We start from the raw sequence: 19,568 nt of genomic DNA, 5'->3' as shown, positions 1-19,568 counted from the left end.
CCCTCTCCCATGGGGGCGACGGGAGACGTCCTGCCGGTAGACCTTGGCCAGGGGGTCGCGCTCCCCGCCCGCACCCCTCCCGGAGCCCCGGCGGGGACGTGCGGGGGCGCGCCCGGGCGGGAGCGCGCGCGCCAGGCGCCTCCGAGGTCCCCCCAGCGGCTCGGGGCGGGCGGAGGAGGGGCCGAGGGCGGGGCGGCCGCAGCCTCCGCCATTCCCGGGCCCCCCCGGCCGTGGCGCACCGCCTCCCCGCCCCCGCCCGCCCTCCCCCACCGCGCGCGCTCCGCCCGCCCCGGAGCCTCGCCCTCCGCCACGATGAGCAAATGAGCGCGAGCGAGGGCATGAAATTTAAATTCCACTCAGGGGAGAAAGTGCTGTGCTTCGAGCCTGACCCCACCAAGGCGCGAGTGCTGTACGATGCCAAGGTGCCGCCGCGGAGGGACAGGGAGGAGGCGCGGGCTGGGGGACCCGGGACCGAAGGCGGGGGCGGGGGCGGACGGCCGCGCGGAGCTGAGGGACCGACCGGGCTCCTCGGCCTGCGAGGAGCGGTGCAGCCGGCAGGGGGCGCTCACAGGGCGCTGCGCCTGGGTGTCGGGGCGGGGTCTGGGATGCTTCCACTTCCTTCCGTCAGGCCGGGAGGCGCACGCGCGGTTGGGAGCCTCGCCCGTGCTTTGTCGCGTTACCGGGGCTACCGTTTGCGCCCCTGACTGCAACGGTGGCCGCTGAGGGAGGAGGCCTCTCGAATACGGTTTCTGTCTTCGCGTTAAATCTCTCCTCCTCTGCGGCCCAGTGCCGGGTGGGCTCCTGTGGGACGCCCTGGCCGTCCGATCCAGGTTCTAATTCATAGTTCCACCGCCCTGGCCGCTGACTTCCGACGTTGTGTCCCTGGGACCCTAGTCCAGTTTAGGCCCCATCCTTCCTGTAGGCCGTGAACCCCACCCCGAGGGCAAGGTTGGCCCAGTGTTTTCGTACCCCAGGGCCTTGCAGCATTTACGTTTTCAAACTCTGAAGGATTTACGTGGGTCTGACCATAGTTGATGGGAATCGCGCCCTGGGCGGGTCCACCTAAGTCTCCGAGAGCTGAGCCACATCTTGCAGCTCCTCAGATTTGGGTGGCGGCAGGAGTTGGCAGCAGGTCTCCCAGATCCCCAAGAAAGCACCCAGGTGCTTTCATTTAAGAGACCTGGCTTCCTAGGGCCTCCTGGGTGAAGCCTTAGGCGGCAGGGACAAGGCAGTCCCACGTGTGTCTTTGGCGATGTCTGGACAGCTCTGTCGATTAGAGATGCTAAAGGACATCCCTAAAGGGATGAGCATATTCTGCCTTCAGTTCCCTCCCCTGCTGCTCCTGTCTTCTAACCTCGTCTGTTGTCCCTCATTCTCCTTGCCCCCGAGCCTGCTCACGGAGCGACACGCCCCATCATTAGTCTTAGTTGTTCCCTCTAGGGACATAACAGGGAGGGATTCCAGAGTCTCCAGCCAGCCGTCCTGGCACTGGATATAGGGGAGCCCAGGAAACTACAACTCCCAGAGGTCTCAGGGCTGCAACTTTCATCTAGCCTGGACTCTTTCCTTAGTGACAAATCGGCCGGCCAATGGCTTCAGAAGCCTCACACTGTCTCACGCTCAGAGACCAATCACGGGGTGGTTGGACGGATGTTTCCTATTTTGAAGGCGTCCACTCGGGGGAAAAATGATAATTGAAAGGAAAAATATTTCAACCCAGCTCACGGTCTAAAAGAGGAGAGAATGCTTTCTTTTCTTTAAAAAGGGGTCTATGAATTAGTTTTCCTGATGTAACTTCTAATTTTCTGTATGTCCTATCATTTGTGGGCAATATTTCTTGGTTTCAGATTGTTGATGTTATTGTTGGGAAAGACGAAAAAGGCAGAAAGATCCCAGAATATCTGATCCATTTTAATGGTTGGAACAGAAGGTGAGTGAACTTGTTAAACCAGACTGAAAATTGATTGTCTTTGTAGCACAGGAACATTGCAGACTTCTTTTAAGTTTTAGAAACACTTGTAGAGAACTTTGTTTCATTTCCTGTTTTTACTTTGTAACACTGCAAACTTCTTTAAGTTTTAGAAACACTTGTAGAGAAGTTTGATTCATTTCCTGTTTTTACTTTGTTACCAGAACTTGCCTATTCTGAGGAATAGTTACTTTTAAGTCGATTGTATTTGAATTCTGTCTGGGTGATTCTGGAAACCCCAGTTGTTTCTCTATCTGAATGAGTTACTTTTTCAGTTTATTTGCCTCCTCTTTGTGATTTTAAAATATTTAAATCGTTTTCTAAAATGTAATTCTGGGGCATTTCTATTGCTTTGAGATACTTTTAGCCTTTGTTTTATATCAAACTAAAGCACTGAATTTTCCTTTTTTCTTCAATTAGCTGGGATAGATGGGCAGCCGAAGATCATGTGCTTCGTGATACCGATGAAAATCGTAGATTACAGCGTAAATTGGCAAGAAAAGCTGTAGCTCGCCTGTAAGAATACAAAAATCAAGATATAAATGTTATCCAATGTGTTTTCTCTTAGTGTTTTAGACTTTTATGATAGTAATAAAATGACAAATATTTATTAAGTAATTTTACATATTTAAAGTGTGTAAGAGGAAGAGTGTTCCTATGGTATTCTAAATAACCTTAGTGTTTTCAGATTGGTTATTGTATAATCTTCTGAAATGGAAATTACCATTTATGTTCTGAAGTTTAATGATTTTTCAAATCTGTTTCATTGTTTATTATGTCTTGTTTTGATCTCAAGACTCAAGAGTTCAATGTCAAAATTTATTTCAGTTGTTTGCTACTCTTTTTCAGGAGGAGCACAGGAAGAAAGAAGAAGCGCTGCAGGTTGCCTGGTGTTGACTCTGTCTTAAAAGGCCTCCCCACTGAAGAAAAAGATGAAAATGATGAAAACTGTGAGTAGCTTCACTTCATTTTCTTTGGATGAAAGAACTTCCACCTAGACTGAGAGAAGGATTCATTGAAATTCTAGACAGGGAAACACTTCAAGCTCATTATGTATAATATTTGCTCCATTTATTTTTGACAATTAAAGTAGCAGTCAGTGTAAGTCAATAAGTCAGTCATAGAACCTTAGCAGAGTCATGCTTGTGACTGCTGCCCTCTCAGCCAGCATCTTTGTACAAACCCCTCACGGTGTGTTCTCATGGGATCTGTTCTCTTTTTGGCACCTCCCAGACCTTAGTCCCATTTATGAATGCAACAGGAAACTGTAGGATCCTAACTGACAAAACACTTTCCGATCATTAGCTTGTGTGATTTTTGCATCTGTTGAAATTGGTTGTCAAAATAAATTTGTATTGTGAAAGATACAGTATTTGTGTTTGGCATTTAAAAATACATGGAATTGCAGTTTATTATTTCCAGTAGCACCTGCACTACATGTGAAGATCTGTAGACATAAGGGTTGGTGAAGTATATAATGCAAGTTTACCAGATGCTTTTGTTTCACTTAGCATTAAGCAGTTCCTCTGACTGTAGTGAAGACAAGGATGAAGAAATAAGTGAAGAAAGTGATATTGAAGAAAAGACTGAGGTGGTATAAAGTTTTTATTGTAAAAACTTTCTCTTTGTTGTATATTTTAGTGGTAAAAGTTCACGGTGAAATACTCCAGTTGTGAATTGTTTTCTAAAGATACATCTTTTAAACCAATAATGTAAATTTTTATCTGACATTTAAAGAAAAACAACCCTTATAGTCACTATATGAGTCTCTCAGTGGCTCTTTATGCCCCTAAAATGTTTCCACAAATTATAGTTATCTTTCTTTCCAGTCAAATTGTTTGTTTTATGATGGTAAATTTCTTTTAATGGAGCCTACAGACTGTGATGTCTTCTGCCTGCATCCAAAGTTAGTATAAATCCGAGTGGTAAACTTAAATGGGAAAGAAATGAAATACATATTTGCATTGTGTTTAGTGCCCCCAAACAAGTTAACTTTTGGCCTTTAACATACTTTTAATTAGAACACATGGTATACTATGATTGTTGAGGATTAGCTGGGTTTGTTTCATAGCAGGCCTTCCTTGGATATTGACTCTCCTACTGTTTTAAATAGTTAAAAATGGAATTTTGATATTGCAGAAAGAAGAACCAGAGCTTCAAACAAAAAGGGAAATGGAAGAAAGAACAATAACTATAGAAATCCCTGAAGTTCTGAAGAAGCAGCTGGAGGATGATTGTTACTACATTAACAGGAGGAAACGGGTATGTAGGGAGAATGCATAAAACATTGATTTGTTTGGCATTTTCATGTTGCCATATTTTGCAATCATAGACGTAAGCAATAACGAATTTTGGAGGAATGAAATTTATATTTTTCAGCTTTGTACTGAGTCAGGTTTTAAAGTTCTCTGCCAGTGGTGCTGTGCAGCTGATTAAATTATAATTCACACAGCCCTGGCTGCCCATTAGGGTTGTGTTGGGAGCTTTCCAGAATCCTGCTGCTTGTGCTTCAGCCCAGAAGTTAAGAATTAATTGAACTGTGGTGGAGCCCAACTGCAGGTATACTTGAAGGAATTCCCCAGGTTGTTCTAACAGATCACTAAGATTAAGAATCACTGCTTACATGTATTCAAAAAAGTAATGTTGTAATCAACGTAAGGTTATGATCAGTAGAGGAAAAAAGATCAAAGAGATTGCAAACATATTTAAGAAGTTCTATTCAAACAGTATTGGCTTTGCTTTATTTTTGAGTTAAAAAATGATACAGACATGACCAGTGTTTCTTGGAATATGTGGTTTGTTACATTAGGATGCATACATCAGATGTCTATGTTTTTGTTAACAGTTAGTGAAACTTCCATGCCAGACCAACATCATAACGATTTTGGAATCCTATGTGAAGCATTTTGCTATCAATGCAGCCTTTTCAGCCAATGAGAGACCTCGTCACCATCACGTATGCCACATGCCAACATGAACGTGCATTATATCCCAGCAGAAAAGAAGTGAGTACTGGCATGTTTGGTGTTTTGTGGTTCTCTCTGTATTAGAGAGGTGGCTTCCATTTAGAGTAGGTGACACTTGTCTCTACTCAGTTATTTTGAATTCAGTTAATGTTTAATAATTGATAATTCATTGAATCATCTAATATTAAAACCTTGTCACTTTTGTGAAATCTTCAGTACTTCAGTAACTATTTACACATCTGACATGGATGCATTGAAAGTGCACTACCTCAGCACTGAGACAGTTTTTTCGGTGATACTGTTTAGGGCGACAACTTTCCTTGAGAAGCACCAGAATGGGCAGTAAGGATTTCTCAAAGCTTGTTTACAAACAGATTTTCATTCCAGTCAGAGAAAGCTTCCTTGTATCCTGCCTGGCACACATGACCCAGCTAGACAAGAGGCAGAAAGGTGGAGTGTTGGAGTTAAAGCAAGGGTTAGGGGTTCACTAGGGTCAATCTGTTTCAGCTTGCAGTGATAGGGGTGTGTCCACCTGTCCACTTTTGCAGCACAGGCTACTGGACACTCTGTGGCCTTGAACGTATTTATTTGTGTTTAGTAGGGTAAGGTAAAGTGACTGCTGTACTTTCTGCACTTACGTTTTCCTATGTAATCTTGACAGCTACAAATCCATTTCATTTTGTGTGTACGTAGGTGTAATATATAGTGATTAGATTTCAAACTGCCCTATTAAAAATTAGCAACTTTATTGTGAAATTTTGGAAAGTACCTCTTACTTAATTGTGTCTCTAATCTCTTGTTTTTAATCCTGCCAGTGTTGACCTTTGTAAGGAGATGGTGGATGGATTAAGAATAACCTTTGATTACACTCTCCCGTTGGTTTTACTCTATCCATATGAGCAAGCTCAGTATAAAAAGGTGACTTCGTCTAAGTTTTTTCTGCCCATTAAGGAAAGTGCCACAAGCACTAACAGGTAAGTTATATAGCCTGCACTTTCACCCTCACATGTCAGCAGTACAATAATCAGATCCTTATTTTGAAGAGTTCAATCTGATAGTGTGGACCAACATGTTTGGAGGAGGGAAGGAAATGAAAATGTGTGTCCTGGTGGTTTTCTTTTTTCGTGGGTAAGCTAAGTCATCCTTTCACTTTCATATGGCTCTGGTGGATTTTACCAAGTGAAGACCCCAGCATAAAGACCTTAGGTGGGATGATGAGCAGCTACCCCATTTTGGGGAAGATGGTAGGGGGTGGGGTGAAGAGAGCACAGGCTGAGGAGAGTGGAAGGGGCAGGTTTGAATTGAGCCCCCTCACTGGCTGTTTGTGTTAGTGGCAGAGGTTCCTTAGGAGCCTCCTTTTTTTTTTTTTTTATTATACTTTTAAGTTCTAGGGTACATGTGCATAACGTGCAGGTTTGTAACATATATATACTTGTGCCATGTTGGTGTGCTGCACCCATCAACTCGTCAGCACCCATCAATTCATCATTTACATCAGGTATAACTCCCAATGCAATCCCTCCCCCCGCCCCCCTCCCCATGATAGGCCCCAGTGTGTGATGTTCCCCTTCCCGAGTCCAAGTGATCTCATTGTTCATTCCCACCTATGAGTGAGAACATGCGGTGTTTGGTTTTCTGTTCTTGTGATATTGCAGGTGTGGGATGGACTGAAGTCAAGCGTAGCTAGTAGTATTAAATGGGAATGTTCACACAGGGCCTGCAAACTTTGGCCTTCAGTAAAAGTTATTTCTCTTCTTGCTCTGCGATGTCGCCACTTTTCCTCCCTCAGTTACCAAGCATGCTCTGTTCTTTTTTGAGGGGGCAGGGAGGGGGATCCTGCAACCTAAAGTCTTTCCCTTAATCTCTGTAAGGTATTGTGCTCGCTCCTTCTTGCCTCTCCCTGAGAGAGTGGTCTGTTCTCATATTTCCATTCATCTGTCTCCTCTGTTAACCACTTATTGTCTGCCTTTATCTACTGCTGTGCTGCAAAACTGCCTGCAGGTGAACTGATAACCTCCCACTTGCAGCGTGCTGCCCTTTGCCTTGGCCACCTCGCCCTACCCTCCCTTTCTCCCTCTGCTTCACGGCTGTCGGCTCCCCAGCTTCTCTTTCTGCCTGGCCACCATCTCCTCTCAGCCATCCTTCCTTTGGTAGCTTCTCTCTCCTTTCCCTTTCCCCATGTCAGTTTCACCCCAGGTGAGAGGCCTGCAGGACTCACTGGGGACCTGTGTCAAAGTCCCCAGGGCCTACTTCAAACCTTGAGACTCCTCCAGGGTGGGCTGTATGCTTTTCCTAGTCCTGCCAGTAGTTACGTTTCAATGAGGTGGTAGGGTATTCTTGTTTTCTAGACCAGCGTTTCTCAGCCTTGGCTCTATTGATGTTTAGAACCAGATCTTTCTTTGCTGAGGGGCTGCCTGTGCAATATAGGATGTTTAGCAGCATTTGTGGCCTTCACCCACTAGATGCCGATAGCACCTCTTTCCTCAGTTGCAGCAACCAAAAATGTCTCCAGATGTTGTCTTCTGTTCCCTGTCAGGGCAACATTGCTCCCACTTGAGACCCACTGCTCTAAGACACATGTAACGGGGGCATCACAATCTTTAATGCCAGTGTGCCTTGCAGAGTTACGGAGAGGGTCCAAGTGACTTATGTACATATTTACAACCCTCCTGGAGTAGAGAGAGCGTTTCGTGTCTTCAGAAGCACTCCATGTTCTGGAAAGGCCCTTTGAGCCAGCTGTGTGTGACATTCTCCATCTTCCCTAGGAGCCAGGAGGAACTCTCTCCCAGCCCGCCTTTGTTGAATCCATCCACACCACAGTCCACAGAGAGTCAGCCGACCACTGGTGAACCAGCCACCCCCAAAAGGCGCAAAGCTGAGCCAGAAGCATTGCAGTCTCTGAGGCGGTCCACGCGCCACAGTGCCAACAGTGACAGGCTTTCTGAGAGCAGCGCTTCACCTCAGCCCAAGCGCCGGCAGCAGGACACGTCCGCCAGCATGCCCAAGCTCTTCCTGCACCTGGAAAAGAGTAGGTTCATTCTCGGGTGCTCCAGGCCGGGGAGAGCCAGCGTGTACCTTGTGTCTAGTCAGTGCCAGGCATGGTGCTGAGGTTACGTGTTTGTGTACAGTGCGTGTGATTCCCATGTCCAAAGTGCTGTTAATGCTGCGTGCTTCCTGGAGCTGTAGAAAGTAGAAGCACCTGGCACAGATTGCAGTGCAGCTGTGGTGGAGGCAGGACTGGGCTGTTTCCTCAGCCTTTCTTTTTTTGCCATCACTCTACCGATTGTGAGCAAATTGAGTTATCAGAATTCTATATATTGTGTAGCTAGGCCTAACGAAGCATTCAAAATGAGCAATTCTAATGGGTTGTTTAGCTTTTTGTTTTCTTTGTACTCTATCTCTGTAGTCTCTCCATTCTAAAGTTAATTTGGAAAGGTCTGTCCTAAAATATCAAAGTAAGAATGCTCAGATTTCCATAATCTCTTCTCACCTCCTCTTAGCCCAACTCAAACTCCATCAGATGTGCTCACCTTGATTTTCAGCTGGAATGTTTCAATGGGCAAAATAAATTAGACAAGAGTTTACTTTCTTTTTTTCCAAAATACACACAGGTTGATTTGCTGTAATATAAAACTTAGAAGTAAGCCACTGCTAATTAATCATTTTAAACTGTCAAAAACTGCGAAAACAGGTGCTATGAATCAGGTACAATTACTGTGGAAACTAACATTAGCTATCGTACACTAACCAGGCATTTTTTCCCAAATTAATTAAAATCTGGTTGTTTAGCCTGTGCTAATGAAGCGCTCTTACTAGGAGTATTCACTTTACATTGAAGATCTCATTCACAAATCAAATACAGGTGCTCTGTGCTTATATGCTTCCACCCTTGACTGCCAACGACGTGTGAAATGGAAAATTGATGGCAGCAGGGCTGACGATGCCACCTGGTGCCTAGCGGGCTCCGTGAGTTAGGAAGTCAGCAGTAGGGGAGGCAGCTTGCATGGCTGTCCACCGATACACTGTGTGGAGGTGGAAACAGAGCTACACCAGCAGGTGCCAAGCACCCAACTGCAGAGATGGAAGGCTAGTAGCCTTCCTTTCACAGAGCTCAGCTGCTCGCAGGCTGTGAAATCTAAGACACCTCTCATAAATAGCAAAAACACCTCCAAAGCTAAGGTCAGTGTAAAACTATTTGGAGTCGAATCCCCATGCCCCAGTAGGCATATCTTGTGTATGACCTGTGCCCTGTTCTTCCCTCAGCGTCTCCTGCTGTGCTGACTCCTTCAGGGGTCCTTCTAAGCATCATCCTGTTGGAACTCCCAAAACTGTCATCACAGTGCCATTCTGTGTTCAGGTGCCCGTTTCCTTGTGTACATCCTGTCCCTGCCATATTATAAGGTCCTGAGAGAAAGGACTGACTTGTTGATTGTGTCAGCTCGTCACAGCTCAGTTTTGGGGCATAGTTCCAGGTGTGTGAAAGTATTTGCTGATTTGAAGATTGAGAAGGCTCAGAAGGGCAGAGTTGAAGAAGACATACCTTTAAGAGAAGCCCTTTGAATAATCAAGTGCTAAAACAAAATCAGGTGCTTTTTTAAAACAGCTTGATTGAGATATAATCCACATACCTTAAAATTCACACATTTAAAGTTTTTAGTGTCTCCAGACACAGTGGCTCATGCCTGTGAGACTGGGGCAGGAGGATCACTTGTGGCCAGGAGTTCAAGATCAGCCTGGGCACTATAGTGAAACCCCATCTCTTAAAGAAAAAAATAGCCAGGTGTGATGATGTGCACCTATAGTCCCAGCTACTTGGGAGGCTGCAGCTGTGGCAATGGCTGAGGCTGAAACTGGAGGATCGCTTGAGGCCCAGACTCCAAGACTGCAGTGAGCTCTTATTGGGCCACTGCAGTCGAGCCTGGGCGACACAAAGAGACCACACTGTCTGATAGATAACTAACAAAATAATTTCAGTTGGGCAAAACTAAAGAGTTGGGCAACCATCACTGAAATCCGTTTCAGACATTTTCACCCCTCCAAAAAAGAAACCCCACGTCGACTAGCAGTTACTCATTTGCCTCTCCCTATGTCCCCTGACAACCATTAATCTATTTGTCTCTATAGATTTGCCAGTTTAGGGCATTTCATATAAATGGAATCATCTGTATGTAAGTGGGTAATAAGGATTGGTTGATTGAAGATTGAAAAGGGTCAGCTGGGAAAATTTTTAAAAAGACAGTGTTTTTAAAAAGGTGCTACAAAATAAAGTGCTATCTTTTTCTGTTTCTCTTTGTATTTTTTATTTTTTATTTGTATTTATTGATGTGAAATTCACATATAAAATTAACCATTGTAAAGTGAATAATTCAGTGGCACTTAACAGCTTTATCGACACATCCACATATACAGTTCAATCCAATAGTTTTTAGTGTATTCACAGAGTTGTGCGACCATCTGCACAGTCAATTCCAGAACATTTTTAGCACCCCCAAAAAGAAACCCCATACCCAGTAGCAATCACTCCCCACTTCCCCTTCTGCAAGCTCCTGGCAACCACTAAGCTGCTTTCGGTCTCTCTGGATTTGCCTACCCCGGGTATTTCATATAAATGGAAACATAGTATGTGGCCCTTTGTGATTGGCTCCATTCACTCAGTCTAGTCTTTTAAGGTACATCCACATTGTAGCATGTGTCAGTGCTTTATTCCTTATTTTTTTAACCAAATAAAATTCAGGTGCTGTTATAAAAGGAAAGTCTTATTGTTAAAGGTTGGTACTTTCTGAGAACCAAGTTTAGATTTCTGTTCTGCAGTTTTTAACAGTCTTGAGGCAGTCTTTAATTCAGTTGCTGTGTGAATAATTTCATGTTTTTCTTTGGAAGAAACACCTGTGCATAGCAGATCATCTTCACCTATTCCTCTGACTCCTAGCAAGGAAGGGAGTGCTGTGTTTGCTGGCTTTGAAGGGAGAAGAACTAATGAAATAAATGAGGTAAAGAATGTTTGATGTTTGTTCCCAATGGTTCCTTCATTTGTGATTACTTTGATTCTATAGGTGGAAGTCAAGGTTCTTGAAGCATCATGTTGCTATTACTGTAAACATTAACAAAATTGTACATAAGATTATGCTTAACACTGTGGGTTTTGGTTTCTAAAGTGAGAAAATTATTAGGATTTCAGCCCTACACTGACTATTATCTTTTAAATAAGTGCAATTATTGAAATGCCAGTATTTTTACTTTATAGAACAGATGTCAACACACCTTTTCCACAGAGGGCCAGAGGGTAAAAACTTTAGGCTATTTGTGGGCCATATGGTGTCTGTCAAGATTACTTAACTCCAAAAGTAGCCACAGATAGTATGTAAATAAAATGAGTGTGCTATATTCCAATAAAACTTGATTTATGGACACTGAAATTTGACTAGCATTTAATTTTCATGTGTTTGAAAATTTTGTTTGTTTGTTTTTCAATCATTTAAAAATATAACATCCACTCTTAGCTTGTGGGCAATATAGAAACAGGCAGTAGTTGGGCGGGATGTGACCAGCAGGCTGTAGTTTTCTGACTCCAACTTTAAATACCTGATTCCCCTCCATCATTAACAGTAATACCAATAGCCGTCCCTTCAGGGATGTGCTCTAGGCCACCACTGTGCCAGACACTTGAACCCAATTACTTTGAATTCTCGAGATCAGCCTTGCCACCAGATTTCCACTTGATAGATGGGAAAACTTTTCATTTTAAAACTATTTTTAAGGCCCATTAGGTGATCTGTAGGTGGTGAGTTTGTCAGGGATTCTAAAGATGTCTCAGTCTATCAGCAAATTCTGTGAAAGTCTCCTAGGAGGTGAGATTTCCTTTTTTTTTTTTTAAGGTGAGTAGGAGTTGCACAGGGGAAAATGGCTTTGCTAGGCAAAGAACATTTTTTTTGACACAGGGTCTCACTCTCATGCTGTCACCCAGGCTGCAGTACAGTGGCAGGATATTAGCTCACTGTAGCCTCCACCTCCTGGGCTCAAGCGATCCTCCTGCCTCAGCCTCCCGAGTAGCTGGAACTATAGGCTCATGACACTATGGCCTGGCTAATTTTTGCATTTTTTTGTAGAGACTAGGTTTTGTCGTGTTGCCCAGGCTGGTCACCAACGCCTGAGCTCAAGTGATCCTCCCACCTCTGCCTCCCAGAGTGCTGGGATTATAGGCATGAGCCACTGTGCCCAACCTAGGCAAACAGCACTTGATAATGGGAAGAGAGGTCACAAAACTCTCTTCCAGATGATAACTATCTTCAGTAGTGTGTACCCTAAGGTCTCTCCAGAGACTGCTCAACTCTGCTGTTCCAGCAGCAAAGCCATAAACAAAGGGACGTGGCTCTGCCTTAAACAAAGGGGTATGGCTCTGTGTGCTGCCCCCTCAATTCATTCATGGACACTGAGAATTTAATGTCATATGATTTTCACATATCACAAAATATTATTCATATGATTTTTTTTCCCCAACCATTTTGAACATATGAACATTGGGCTGGACTTGGCTCAGGGACTACAGTTGGCTGACCCCATAGAGAATCTAGAAAGCCTAATTTGTGTTATGATGATTATTGAGGGTAGGTTAGGAAATCCCTAGTTTAAGCAGTCTCTGACACGCCCATTTTTCAGGTAAGAATGCACTACGAATTTTATTATTGAAGGGAAATCGTGAATTTAAGGGGCATCTGAGTTGTCAAGGGCCATTCCCACTCTGGTCTGCAGTGTGAATGCGCCATCTAGTGGTTATAGGTACAGCTGCAACTTACAGTTTAAAAGTGCTTTCTGGGAAATGGTTGGGGTTCAGGCGACTCTCACAAGGACTCATGAGACCTTCGTGGATTCCCACCTTCTTACGTACCTCTACCACCGTGTTTTTTTTTTTTTTTTTTTGAGACGGAGTCTGGCTCTATCGCCCAGGCTGGAGTGCTGTGGCCGGATCTCAGCTCACTGCAAGCTCCGCCTCCCGGGTTTTACGCCATTCTCCTGCCTCAGCCTCCCGAGTAGCTGGGACTACAGGCGCCCGCCACCTCGCCCGGCTAGTTTTTTGTATTTTTTAGTAGAGACGGGGTTTCACGGTGTTAGCCAGGATGGTCTCGATCTCCTGACCTTGTGATCCACCCGTCTCGGCCTCCCAAAGTGCTGGGATTACAGGCTTGAGCCACCGCGCCCGGCCACCACCGTGTTTTTTGACCAGGGCTCTTTCTCTCAGTACCAGTCACTGCTCCACAGTACTAGGGGCTGGTCTGGGCCAGCACATGCCAGTGAAGACCCATCGATGGGTCCCATACATACCCCATTGGGAATTCCCCCGACTAGAAACCTACTGTTTTCCCCCCGGAAAATATGTCTTCATAAATAGAAGGTTATAAACTGCCTTGAAACACAGAATTGAGTGAGTGAGGTAGAGCCAGATGACCTGCTTTTGTACATGCCAAGTGCTGTTCATGCCTCTGAGATTGGAGAGTCCTGTATGTTTCCTTTGAGTCACTTTCAGAACGGTTCCAGAGCTTCAGCTGTGTGCACTGGGCAGGTGCCGGGATGCTGTAAAGATGCTGGAACAATCCCTTCCCTCAGTGCTCCACAGTGCAGAAGTGGGCGTGCTGGTGGAGACCTAGGCGAGAATCTAGGCCTGGCTGGGCAGGGGCCGAAGTGAAGCTAGGCCTTTGTCCTGGATCCTTCAGGGCCACCTTGGTGCTTATTAGCTTCTGGCAGTTTCATGTTGTTAAACTGACTATATCAGCATTTCTGAGTTTGTGGGGGCACCTTTCTGCTTTGTCTGCTGGAGGGCTTTCTCCAGTCTGACTGTTTCCATATTGAATATGACGTCCCAAAAGCCAAAGTAGCAGCTGAGTAGAGTAGGCTCTGGTTCTATAATTTGCTGAAGTACTTTTACGGAAATTCATCAGAGAGTTTTGAAACGCAACTCTCCCTTTAACAAAAGCCCCAAGTCCACCCACAGTTCAGAAATTCAGAATGAAGACAAATCAGTTATCAGGTTTGAAGTCTATTTCAGTTGATTCAAGGGATTAAAAAATTCAAATTCGTTTCCATAATGAATCTAACAGCCAGAAATTAAGGAATCTTGAAACAACAGTAATACTATTCAGAACATCTACGGATTACCTTTTAATGCTTCATTCTCTCTCTAGTGCAACAGGATTTTCTTTTTTCTGGGCGGTGGGGGAAAGGAGGGGCGGAGTTTCACTCGTCACCCAGGCTGGAGTGCAGTGGCACAACCTTGGCTCACTTAACCTCTGCCTCCCCAGTTCCAATGATTCTCCTGCCTCAGCCTCCCAAGTAGCTGGGATTACAGGTGTCCACCACCACACCTGGCTAATTTTTTGTATTTTTAGTAGAGGTGAGGTTTCAATGTATTGGCTAGGCTGGTCTCAAACTCCTGACCTCAGGTGATCTACCCATCTTGGCCTCCCAAAGTGCTGGGATTACAGGTGTGAGCCACCGTGCCTGGCCATGCAGTAGGATTTTCAATAAAGTGGCTAAAGAACCCAAACAGAATTATTTATAGGGAATAACTGTTGCGAGTTAAGAAATTAAAGACTTTCTTAATCTATTTTAAGTGTGTTTGCCTTTCATCTTTATTTTTTGTAAGCTTGTGTTTATTTTGATACAACGGCTTATTTTTTCCCCTCTACGTACAATTTACTATCGTAATTGTTAGGTGGTTGGAAGTGTCTCCATTAAGAGTGACAAAACAATTCAATTCGTGCTTTTTCCAGGTCCTTTCCTGGAAGCTTGTGCCTGACAATTACCCGCCAGGTGACCAGCCGCCTCCACCCTCTTACATTATGGGGCACAACATTTGTTGCGATTGTTTGGTAAGAATCCTGGTTCCTGCTTTCTTTCCATTTTTCATTTTGCATTCTCTTGTTAGCTTTCTGTACACCTTGTGGTTTGGGCTATAATTGTCTAAGAAATTTGGGGATCTAAGAAAAATCAAAGGTAACCTATCAAAGAAAAGGCACTGAATGAATCTTAAATTTCATAAAAATTATGTTTGTAATATTTGTACTGCTACATTATCTTTGTTCAGTAAGAGTTTGGGGTTTTGTTTGATAATGTGGATGTTAATTTCAGTTTCAATAGAGATAAGGAGGGGCCCAGACCTTCCTTGAGTGAATCCTATGCATTGTCAGATTCTGCTAATTGTAAATGGTTTTACCTTTATTTTTAATGCAGTGAAACTTCCGGAAATCCTTGGAAAGATGTCCTTTTCTGAGAAGAATCTGAAGGCTTTATTGAAGCACTTTGATCTCTTTTTGAGGTATTTTTATTACTTTGTCAAAACTTGCATCTGTTGCCATATATGTGGCTTCTCTGAACTTCTCTTTAGCACATGGGGAAGTCAGCTCTGTGGTATTTTAAATAGTAGAAGTATTACCTAAGTATGATTGGTTCTAACCATAATGGGAATTAGGAGTGGGTTTTTTTGGTATTTCTTTTTTCCATAATTTCTCTGGTTTCTGAGTTAGGGGCTTTCATTGTACAGAGGTGAAGTTTTTTTGTCTCACTAGAAGAATTTAATTCAAAAACCTTATACATAGAAATAAATTTTCTAAAGTAGAAGTGATTGAGATTGATGATAATTTAGTTTTACATTTTTTATTCAACAGTACCTCAAGCATTGGACTTTCCTTTGTTGCATGTACATATACTAACGTAAATAGTAGCGTGTATTGGTTGGATTTTGATGTTTAGAATTAAGAGAAAAGACCCCTCGTCTGTGTTGTCATGTATGAATTCAGACAAAGGTATTGTTTCCTGCAGCTGACAAAGCCAGTCATTTTTTTTTTATCTAATAGGGTCATTTGACCTGAGGCTCTGCGGTGTCCTCTCCCTTCCAGATGACGCCTATGGACCACTTCCTCTCCTTGGCCTTCAAGGCTAGTCATTCCCCTGCCTCACCCAGCTCATCCTAGCTACCTGACTTTGTTTCTTCCTTTCTTTAAGGAGCATCTCTTCCTTGTATCCAGGCCCCACCCTGACTCATCAAAGTAGGATTTACCACATAGTGGAGAGCATCCCAGCCAGGGAAATTGTCTTGTGGTTTTAAGAGATCCTTTCATGTAGGCATTTTGAATAAAGTGTCCATGAGTGAAATTAGATTTTACAACATTCTCTTGGAAACAAGTTTCCAAAATACCCTCTTCCCTCCCAGCCTCTTCCTCAACAAAACCTACAACTCTGTTTGGCATAAAATTTTATAAACTGAAATCAAATAGTGCCAAGAAAATATGAAGAGTCAGCTGCAGGATAGCATAGGAAATCCTGCTTATTTTGATGCATGCCTAATACAAAATAGAAGTTAAAATTTTAGGAAGTAACTTAGGAGGATTTATTAATAAACCTAGTAAGAGGTTTTAAAAATGTATTTGAAGATAACAACCAGAATCAGTGGACTCAATGATCATAAAAAGAGTACACTCATAGAAGAAAATGAGTTAGCTATCCAGTGAGTTTTGACTCAATTTATGCTAAAGAAGGTTTGTACATTTTTAGGAATTTGGGCAGGTGGGAGTCACTAGGAAGCAAGCATAAGGCTAATGTGCTTATTAGTGAATAATGCACATGTGAAAATGTCTTAGCCCTCCATGGCAAAATCAGTTGAATTTTGAGTCAAGATATCATCTGTGTATTGCAGACTCTTGAATGACCAGCACGTTTTTTTAACATCCGTCTTCATACATATGAGTGTTTTCTATGTCTTGGTACTGTCAGCTAGAACTGTAACATCTTTTGGCATGGCAAATTAGGACACCAAATGCCATTACTAGTTGTTCTGTTCAATTTTTGTATGACTTTGCTCATGTAAATGATGTACATTTCTCAAGCGAGATTTATTGTTTATAATCGTTTTTTATTTTTATTTTATTTGCTTCTTTTTTTTTTTTTGAGACGGAGTCTCACTCTGTCGCCCAGGCTGGAGTGCAGTGGCATGATCGCGGCTCACTGCAAGCTCCGACTCCCAGGTTTGTGAGATTCTCCTGTGTCAGCCTCCCAAGTAGCTGGGACTACAGGCACCCGCCACCACGCCTGGCTAATTTTTTGTGTTTTTAGTAAAGATGGAGTTTCACTGTGTTAGCTAGCATGTTCTCGATCTCCTGACCTCGTGACTGCCCGCCTCGGCCTCCCAAAGTGCTGGGATTACAGGTGTGAGCCACCGTGCCCAGCCTATAATCTGTTGTTTTTAATAGTTTGTTTGAACAACAGAAAAATGTAGAAACTTTCTCGGGCTCCCCCCCGCCCCCCCCCTCGCCGCCCCAACAGAAGTGTTTATATAACCAGACTGCCACCTAGTGGAGTGTAGGTTCTGTTTCCATTTGTACACCTGATGATGGTGAAGGCATTCAGATAAGTAGTAATTCACATAGAAGCTGGATAAGTGCAGTGAAAATAATCAATATAGAGAGATCAAAATTATAGTCATTTTTTTCTTCCTAATACCAAAAAACAGTTGAAATGTTAGTAGGTTGAAAGTCAATATTTTGCTTGATGGTATTTAGTCCTTAGTGTGGTGCTCATTGGGGCTATTTTTTTTTTTCAGGTTTTTAGCAGAATACCGTGATGACTTCTTCCCAGAGTCGGCTTACGTCGCTGCCTGTGAGGCACATTACAGCACCAAGAACCCCCGGGCAATTTATTAAAATGTTGATGGTTCTGTAAGAGCAACTGCTCTGTCTAGTTTGGCGCTCTGGGTTCCAGGTGAACAACTAACAAGGTGGTGGGTCTTTACCCACAGCACAAACACAGTGCCCACCTTGAGGCTCTGTTGTTTGAGTTGCCCACATACTGCAGTTATTCTGTTAGGAATGATTCCCTGGGTGCCTGAAAGTGCTGTGCAGGCCATCTGTGATGGCAAGGAAAAAGCAATTATGTTCACAGTGAAAGGTTCATGGAATAGGTTAGGCCATTTCAGTAGACATTGCAGTTAGTTAGCAAGAACCACGTTGTCTCTTTATTTTTTATTTTTTATTTTTTGCAAATTGGTTTTATTTTTTTGATGAAGCTGAGCAACTCTGTCCAACAAGGTTTAGTTTGTACTTGGAAACCACAAAGTAGTCTCAAAGTATTTTAGAGGGAATCGATATTGATGGCAAAAGAAAATTTGCAGCTATACATTTGCTTCTAACGGTTCCCTCTCTGTGAAACATTATTTTTGGTGATCTAAAGAAAGCATTGCCTTTCTTGTTTGAGATTTTAGGGCTATACTTTGTTGTGTAATGTTATGGTTCCCTTTCTGTAAAATGTTATTTTTGGTGATCTAAGTAAAGCCTGCCTTGTTGGAAAGAACCAGGAGAGAGAGTTTTCACTCTGGCCTTGTCCTCTTTAATGCAGGGTAACAGTGGGGTAACCCTTTGACTCGTAACTTTAGGTTTCATTTTGTTTTTCCTTTGTGCCTTTTTTGTTAAATCCCTCTTTGGTTTTGCCTCACTTGGCAGCAGGAGCAGACAGTGGTTCCTAGAAGTTTCTGCAGTTCTGTGCTGTCTTGTTGCTGCATTGTGGGCTCATCTGGGGCCAACCCCAGTTTATCCTCCTCCTTCCTCATTACCAACTGACAGTCTCTGCAGTCACTCCTCTAATCCTTATTTTAGTCTCACATGCCTCCCCCATCTTCAGATGTTTTAGAAAGTTCTAACTTCGTAGAAAGGGTATCAGTATCATACCAGCATTGAATATAGCACGTGCTTTGTAACTCAACTCAGCAGACCTTAACTTCCAAAGACCACTGGTTGTGAACAAGGGCCACAAGGATTTTTTAAAAATCTGTAGATGGTTTCATCAACGTGACTTATGCATACACTGACCAATGAGAATCAATACTGTGCACTTAATTGCTAAGTTAGACGTGGGTTTTGGTTTCTCATCCGGAGTAGTACTCAGGTTCGTGATAGTTTTTATCTCCATTTGGTTTATGCAATGCTTGTTTAAATCTGGCGCACCTGCAGTGTGCTCTGAATTGCTTAAAAAGTTGAATCAGTAATTACTTATGGCCAGGAAAAGGAAAAAGATTTTCTTTTGTACGACCCAACTTGTTTAAATGTCTCCAATGAAGTGAGCCCAGACTTTGTTGGAACATTTGTATAGGCACATACCTTGAGTTTACAGTTAATTCATTTTCTAATAATGAACAATTTATTTTCTTCCCATAAAGGCATTTTTAAAATACAACTTCAAAAGTTGATGATGTGCAGCTTTGGTTGATTTAAGTACTAATTTTTCATCAAAACATCTATCCCTCTATTGTTTATTACGAATAATTCAAAATATTCCTCAGATAAAAATATTTAAATGTCTAAATAATCCTTATACAAATTACAAATTATCTTCCTTATGTTAATTTTTAAATTGTTACTTTCTTAAACTGCCAAGCCTTACGGTTGTTAAGTCTTGCATTCATTGTCAATGTTTTCCTTTTAGTAGTAATTTAAAAGCATGTTGAAAACAATACTTCAATAACTTCTGTATCAGATCCTTGTACTAGATCTTTGACAAAAACTTGTGAGAACAAAAAAACAATTTCTGAGCAGAAATAGAATATATAAATCATTCCAGGGTATGGTGTACACTAAAGAAACCAAAGAAAACTT

General features: G+C 43.0%; 1 protein-coding gene across 1 annotated transcript; it reads left to right on the top strand.

Moving 5' to 3' along the window:
- The first annotated feature begins 257 nt into the window (after nt 1-257).
- Nucleotides 258-18,270, top strand: MSL3 (MSL complex subunit 3). Its single transcript, XM_033202133.1, is given in 15 exon segments — nt 258-422; nt 1,848-1,930; nt 2,390-2,485; nt 2,819-2,919; nt 3,481-3,560; nt 4,109-4,231; nt 4,815-4,923; nt 4,926-4,974; nt 5,751-5,909; nt 7,701-7,963; nt 10,816-10,925; nt 14,700-14,763; nt 14,766-14,798; nt 15,160-15,244; nt 17,525-18,270. Coding segments are annotated over 15 exon segments (1,557 nt in total). The 5' UTR covers nt 258-320; the 3' UTR covers nt 17,625-18,270.
- Nucleotides 18,271-19,568: the final 1,298 nt, after the last annotated feature.

The sequence above is a fragment of the Trachypithecus francoisi genome, unplaced genomic scaffold (assembly GCF_009764315.1).
Source record: "Trachypithecus francoisi isolate TF-2019V2 unplaced genomic scaffold, Tfra_2.0 Lachesis_group6, whole genome shotgun sequence".
Taxonomy (NCBI): Eukaryota; Metazoa; Chordata; class Mammalia; order Primates; family Cercopithecidae; genus Trachypithecus; species Trachypithecus francoisi.
Note: the sequence above shows the minus strand (reverse complement) of the source record. Positions and strands in the feature narration are given on the sequence as shown.